Source organism: Chrysochloris asiatica, unplaced genomic scaffold, assembly GCF_000296735.1.
Source record: "Chrysochloris asiatica unplaced genomic scaffold, ChrAsi1.0 scaffold00034, whole genome shotgun sequence".
Lineage (NCBI taxonomy): Eukaryota > Metazoa > Chordata > Mammalia > Afrosoricida > Chrysochloridae > Chrysochloris > Chrysochloris asiatica.
In genome coordinates, this window is record NW_006408552.1 from 13,226,032 (window position 1) to 13,233,319 (window position 7,288).

The 7,288-nt window shown below is 50.5% G+C and overlaps 1 protein-coding gene across 1 annotated transcript in view; it reads left to right on the forward strand.

The window, feature by feature from the left end:
• Nucleotides 1-1,031: 1,031 nt before the first annotated feature.
• The window catches only part of TECPR1 (tectonin beta-propeller repeat containing 1), a 34,613-nt gene continuing 28,356 nt past the window's right edge, over nucleotides 1,032-7,288 (forward strand). Inside the window, exons 1-6 of the mRNA XM_006859858.1 lie at nucleotides 1,032-1,259; nucleotides 3,361-3,543; nucleotides 3,703-3,825; nucleotides 4,711-4,836; nucleotides 5,990-6,164; nucleotides 6,263-6,363. Of these exons, the coding sequence (XP_006859920.1) occupies nucleotides 1,032-1,259; nucleotides 3,361-3,543; nucleotides 3,703-3,825; nucleotides 4,711-4,836; nucleotides 5,990-6,164; nucleotides 6,263-6,363 (936 nt within the window). The remainder of the gene's footprint in view (nucleotides 1,260-3,360; nucleotides 3,544-3,702; nucleotides 3,826-4,710; nucleotides 4,837-5,989; nucleotides 6,165-6,262; nucleotides 6,364-7,288) is intronic.

Sequence of the window (7,288 nt, forward strand, 5' to 3'; positions counted from 1 at the left end):
TTTTTTTATAAGAAGAAAAATCTAAAGGAAGTATGACTCACACACACAAACCACAAACCTATTGCTGTCGGGTTGATTCCAATTCATAGCAACTCCATGTATTCACAGACTAGGACTGCTCGGTAGGGTTTTCTTGGCTGTAATCTCTGTGGCAGCAGATTGCCAGGCCTTGCCAGGCCTTTCTTCTGCTGCATCACTGGGTTGGTTTGAACCACCAACCTTTAGATTGTAGTCGAATGTAAACCAGAAGTCAAAACCAAAAGCCGCAATGGACCGCAGTTGAGTTGGTTCCGACTCCTGGTGACCCCGTAGGACAGAGGAGAACCGCCACCTCTGGCTGCCAAGGTTGTAAATCTTCATGGAAGCAAAGTGACCCATCTGTTCTCCACAGAAGGGCTAGTGGCTCGCAGCTGAGCACTTAACTACTGTGCCACCAGGGTTCCTTTTGTGCCACTTGGGGACCTGGAAATGAGACTGAATCATAAAGTTTTGACTTGAATGTTTCATTTTTTATGTGTTTGAAATATTCATAAATAGAGGAAAGAAAAAGTCAAGAGAAAAAAGGGAATGCCCTAGACTGGGAGCAGGAGGGTGGAATTCTTACCTTTTGTGTGGGAGACCCGGGTTCAACTCCTGCACAGTGCACCTCATGTGCAGCCGCCACTGTGTGTTCATGTTGAGGCGTGTATATTGAACGGGTCTTAGCAGAACTTCCAGACTAAGACAGATGATGAAGAAAGGCCTGGTGATCTACTTTAGACCATCAACCAGTGGAAACCAAGTGGATCCCAGCTGTCCTATCTGCACCTGGTATTGGGGATAGGCCAGGACAGGATGGCCTTGAGTGAGGTGGGGGACAACGGACTAGAAGCCAGGCTCTTCTTGTCATCTGTTCTGTGACTGGCCGTTCATCCCTCTCTGTGGTTTTGCATTTGTGAGGTGAGGTCTCTAATGTCCTGTAGATTGAGGTCCAGGAGCTGACTGTGACACTGACCCTAGGTTTGTCCTCAGCTCCCACCACCGCCGCTGCCATGCCTGCCTCGGTGCTGTGGGCAGTGGACCTCTTCGGGCGTGTGTACACGCTGTCCACTGCTGGGCAGTACTGGGAAGCGTGCCGGGATGCTAAGCTGGAATTCAAGCGGGTTAGCGCCGCCATGCAACAGTGCTGCTGGGGGATTGCCGCTGACAACCAGGTCTACGTGTACGTGTGCGCCAGCGACGTCCCCATCCGGTGCCGTGAGGAGGCCTACGAGAACCAGGTAGTACCCAGCCCCAAGCCCAGTGCCACAGGCTGAATGCTGAGCTAAGTTGTTGAATTGATGTTTAAAATGACAAAATAGAAGGGAAATCAAGCCCCCAATTTCTGCATTCATTTTATTATTGTACTTTATGTTGTTGATAAGTGCCGTTGAGTTGGTTCCGACTCATAGCGACGCTGTATAGAGTTTCCGAGGAGCAGCTAGCTGGTGGGTTTGAACTGCTGGCCTTGCGGTTCGCAGTCTAGAGCTGATCCAACAGTGCCACACCAGGAGTTGTTGTTGTTAACTACCGTGGAGTTGGTCTCTGAGGCTGTAAATCTTTACAGGGGCAGAAAGCCTCATCTTTCTCCCACAGAACGGGTGGTAGTTTCAAACTGCCGACCTTGAGGTTAGCAGCCTGATTCGTAACCACTCTGCTGCCAGAGCTCCTTATACCAGGAGTATATATGCTAAAATTAAAACAAAACAAAAAACCCCACAAAAGCTGCTGTCTAATTGATTCTGATCCATAATGACCTTATAGGACACAGTAGCAGTGCCCCATGGGAATTCTGAGATGGTACAGCTCAGTCTGCCTCATCTTTCTCCCAGTGGGCAGCTGATGGGTTTGAACTGGCAACTTGTGGTTAGCAACCTAATGTGTAACTTACCCATTGCTCACCCAGAACTTCTTAGTACTATTGTTGTTGTTAAGTGCCATCGAGTTGGTTCCAACTGACAGAGCCCCGGTAAAGGGTTTCCTACGCTTTAAATCTTCTCGGGAACAGAAACCATGGTTGTTAGGGTTCTTAATCCAGTGCTTATCATAAGGAGCCACCGCACTCCCCAGTAATAGTGTGGTGTGGTGGTGGTTATAAACCATGGAGTTGGTTCTAGTCACTTATAGTGACCCTGTATAGGGTTTCCGAGGCTGTAAATTTTTATGGGAGAAGAAAGCTTAATTTTTCTCCCAAGTAATACTGTAGTGTAATATAAAAATAATATTATAAATGTTATAGCAATCCATGGAGTCCTGGTGTGGCACTGTGGGTTAATGTGCTGGACTGCAAAGTTGGTTTGAGCTGCATGGTTGGCGGCGGTTCAAACTCACCAGCCGCTCCTCGGAAACCCTATATAGGGTCTCTGTGGGTTGGAGCTGACTTGACGGTACTTAACAACAATAACAGCAATACATATTTACTATACTATGTTCTACTGGTGTGGCACCATAGGATAAACACAACCTTGAAGTTGATTTGAACCACAAGGCCATCAGTTCAAACTCACCAGCTGCTCCTTGGAAACTCTATACAGGTTCGCTATGATTCAGAACCTACTGGACCCCACTCAACAACATTATAATGTAGTAAGATGGTGGTATATGGTTCCTGCCGAACAGCCAGTAGTTTCAAACTGCTGACCTTGAGGTTAGCAGCTCAATTCGTCACCACTATGCTACCAGAGGCCTTTAAAACCCTTTGTTGTACGTCTCCTAGCAACCCTATAGGACAGAGTAGAACTGTCCTATTGGGTTTCCAAGGGTGAGACTCTTTATGGACCCTGACTGTTATATCTTTTTCCCATTGAACAGCTAATGAGTTTAAACCGCTGACCTTTTATTTAGCAGCTGAGCACTTAACCACCATGCCACCATGGCTCCTTGTAAATTAGTATAGTAACGTTAGATCAGCAGTTCAAATTCACCATCTGCTCCATGAGAAAAAGATGAGGCTGTCTGCTGCCAAAAAAGATTTACAGCCTCAGAAACCCTATTACATGGTCGCTGTGAGTTGGAACCAACTCCACGGCACTTAACAACTTAGAGTATAACATATATTCCTGGGTGATGCAACAGTTAAAGCTGCTAGCTGGAGGTTTGGATTCATCCAGAGGCATCTCAGAAGAAAGTTCTAGTGACCTGCTTCCAAAAGAACCATTGAAAACCGTATAAAGCACAGCCCATCTCTAACACACATGGGTCACTAATGAATCAGAGTTGGCAACTGGTTTATCAACATAGACTTCGTAATGCCTACAGTATGTGGTCTTTGTTCTGAAACTTGTGGGCCCCGCACCAGCTGCCACCCTCAGGCCCCATCTCTTCCCGCCTGCCCCCCCCCAGCGCTGGAACCCCGTGGGCGGCTTCTGCGAGAAGCTTCTACCCAGTGACCGCTGGCCTTGGAGTGACGTGAGTGGGCTCCAGCACCAGCCGCTGGAGGGGGTGGCACTGCCCTCGCCACACTGGGAATGGGAGTCGGACTGGTACGTGGATGAGAACTTTGGAGGGGAGCCCACTGAGAAAGGGGTAGGTGTCCATGATACTGAGGGGCGGGGCAGGACGGGACGGCGTGGGGGTGGGGGGGGGGGTGGGCACATCTTCCCTCAGAGTCCCTGATTGCTGGGAGGGAACCTGCCCCTCCATCTTGCTCCTCCTGAATCTCCTGAGCCCCCCTTGATGTTCCAGGGCTGGACATACGCCATGGACTTCCCGGCCACCTACACCAAGTACAAGAAGTGGAACTCGTGTGTACGGCGGCGGAAGTGGATCCGGTACAGGAGATACAAGTCCCGAGACACTTGGGCCAAGGTCTCTGGGGCTCGGGGGTGGGGGTGGAGGGCTGGGGCGGGTGCAGCATCCACTGACAGAAGGTTCCCACAGAAGCATCCTCCAGGCCCATTCCTAGCCTGCCCTCTCAGCTGACCTTCCAGTCCAGGGCCCCCAGGACAGTGAATACATGTCTTCACCTGAGTCTGAGGGCCGTGCCCAATAGAGACTTCTGTCTGAGTATTTGCTCCCAAGAAAGGGGACACTCTGGCTCTTGTGTTATTCCTGTGACCCAGAAAAAAACTCCCAAGTTTAGAGACAAGTGGCCTGGACCCCATTCCCGCTGTGGCCTCACAGGAGAGAGGCCTCAGGCACCAGCAGCCCGCCTAAGGGCTCACCTGTAAAGTCAACTGCTAGCCCCCAGGGCTCCCAGGGCTCCCAGGGCTCCCAGGGCCCCCAGCCTGCGGCCTGGTGGGGTTCGTGGTGCTCAGTCACAGGGACCCAGGATTGGGGCTCAAGTGTGTGTATGCATTCCCAGAGTGCAGCCTCATGGCTGTCAGAGAGGAGGGGCCAAGGGACGGGAGGACAGGTACTCTCGAGAAGAGAGGGAAGGGGTGCCTAGTCTAGGTGCCCCCAGGGTGAGAAGGTGGGGGACCCAACACAGGTAACCCCAGGAGGAGAAGGTGGAGTTACCTGGTACAGATACCCCCAGGAGTGGAAGGTGAGGTTACCTGGTAAGGTGCCCCCAAGAGGAGAAGGTGGGGTTACCTGGTACAGGTGCCCCCAGGTGGGTCAGGTGGGGTTACCTGGTCTAGGCGCTCTAGGAAGGGAGAGTGGAATTACCTAGTACAGGTGCTCCTAGGAGGGGAAGATAGAAGTACCTGGCCTGCGTGCTAATGGCCACTGCTCCTCACCTTTTTGTCTCAGATCCCGTCAAAGGATGACCCCAAGGAGTTGCCTGACCCCTTCAATGACCTCTCCGTGGGGGGGTGGGAGATCACAGATGAGCCCGTGGGCCGCCTGTCGGTGTGGGCTGTGTCTCTGCAGGGAAAGGTAAGAACCTGCTTTCCTGCAGTGTTGATTCGAAGAGTGATGGTAAGACAGCCCTGCTGGGACGGACCACCTCAACCAAACAGTGTGGACATCTGAGTTCAGACAGATAGGGCTTCAAAAAGCACATGGAAAATTCCACTTTCTTTTCATTCCATATTTCCATCAACGTTTGAAAGCCCCCTTGTATGTGACGGTGCTCACACTTTGGGTAAAGGAGAAAAGGAAGTGGATATTTAAAATGTTTCTTAAAGAGGTTTTCTTTGAAACTCCCAGAGCCAGGTTCCCCTAGAGACCATGTTATGAGCATGTCTCAGCACTAGGGGGCGGGCAGCTGGCAGGTGGCTGGAGGTTTGAGGCAGTGCCCACTCTGAGTGCTGACTGCGACCTGTCCTCTGTTGCTGGTTGCTGGCGGGCCCGTTCTGATTTGTGGTGACCCCATGTGAGCCAAGTAGAGCTGTTCTGTAGGGTGTTCAAAACAGGCCACCAGATCAGTCTTTTGACATGCCTCTGAGTGGGTTCAAGCTACTCACCTATTGGCTAGTAGTCAGATGCTTAACTGGGGACTCCTGGCCTTTCCCCTGTTTATGTGTCTTTGAGTCGATACCAACTCCTAGTGACCCTAAGTGACCGAGTAGACTGGCCCTAAGGTTTCTAGTACTCATCTTTTCTATTTATTTATTTTTATAAGTTTTTATTGTGAATTATGTTATCATTTACATGGGAGAACATTAGCTTTACGTTGGTCCTATTGTATATCGTTTCATTGCCATGGTTACAATCCCCTCCATGCATCATCAACCAACCAAAGGGTATACACTACAAGCCTGCCCCCTGTCGTCAACACACAGCCCCTCTCCCTCTCTGGTCTAGTACTCAGCTTTATGGAAACAAATTCCTAGGCCTTTCTCCTGTAGAACACCCAGTGGATTTGAACCGCCTCCTTTCAGTTAACAGTCAAATGCTTACCCATTGCACACCCAGGGACCCTGGCCTCTGCCCTAGGACAGCTGGATTCCATGGTTTGCATTTTTTGGTTCTGGTGTCATGTAAGCTCTCGCCACGGTACTGATGGTGGTGAGGTCAGGGTGTCTGAGCCCCAAGAGTCCCTGAACGTACATGTGCACATGCAAACGCTACTTCCTTTTCCCTCCAGGTGTGGTACAGAGAGGATGTCAGCCGCCCCAACCCTGAGGGCTCCTCCTGGTCCCTCGTGGACACCCCGGGGGAGGCTGTGCAGATCAGCTGTGGGCCCCACGACCTCCTGTGGGCCACGCTCTGGGAGGGCCAGGCCCTAGTTCGGGAAGGTATCAGCAGACACAATCCCAAAGGTGGGCACCCCATGCCCCAGCACTGGGACACGCAGAGGGAGCACTCACTCTCAACCCTCCCAGTTGATGGAGGCCACCCGGGTTTCCTTCTAAACTAGGAAGTTCCTGGACCATTGTGGAGCCCCCTGTGGCTGAGAATGGGATCATGCACATCTCAGTGGGCGTCAGCGTGGTCTGGGCCATCACCAAAGATCGGAAGGTAAGACAGGGTTCTTGGCGCTGGCTTTTTTTTAAATTTTAGAATTCATTTTTATTTAAGTATCCATTTCATCGAAAGATTTTAGCTCATAAAATACATCCCACATTAAATGATTTCAAGATGTATAACAACTTTCATAGACTACTTTCAACCTACTCTGCCCATTGGCATGAATCCTTTTGGTCGCTGGACCTGCCTGGATTTTTCTATTCTAAAGCTGCCCCCACAGGGACTGGCAAACCATGACAGATACTAAGGAGACCTGTGCTAGTCCTTGTGGGCCCTATTTAACATGGCATTGGGTGCCGTTGAGTCACTTCCATGTGAAACTATCCCATGGGGTTTCATAGACTGTAATCTTTATGGGAGCAGAGCCCCAGGTCTGGCTAGGTTCAAAACGCTGACCTTCTGGTTGGTGGTCACGCACTTAACCATAGCACCACCAGAGCTCCTCTGTTTAACATTTTTTGGTTCTTAAGAGTGTGGTCCACTTCTGCTTATAACTGATTAGAATACCTAAAATGGGGCTACAACGGGCCCAGTGAAGGAGGCTTCCTGCGGAATCTCTGCATTAATAAGACCATAGGTGGAATCCTGAACCCCATCCAGAATGTTCTGGCGTGGGAAATTTCCACTTAAAAGGACAAGCAGACCAGCCTGGGGCGTCTAGAAGAACATAAGAAAATTCTTGAAAGAAAAACCAACAGGAAAAATACAAAACAATAACGGCAGTCCAACGGACTACTACAAGAACAAGCAAGTTGTTCGCCCAGGAGACGTCAAGGCAAGTGGTTGGATCCCCTCAGGGCAAACCCTCTTCCAAGACTGAGACTCACTGGGAATACACGAGCAGACTCGTGCTCTGAGCGGTGACCATGTTGGTCGCCGATAAGGGGAAGTGAGGGAAAAACAGCAATGAAGCTGC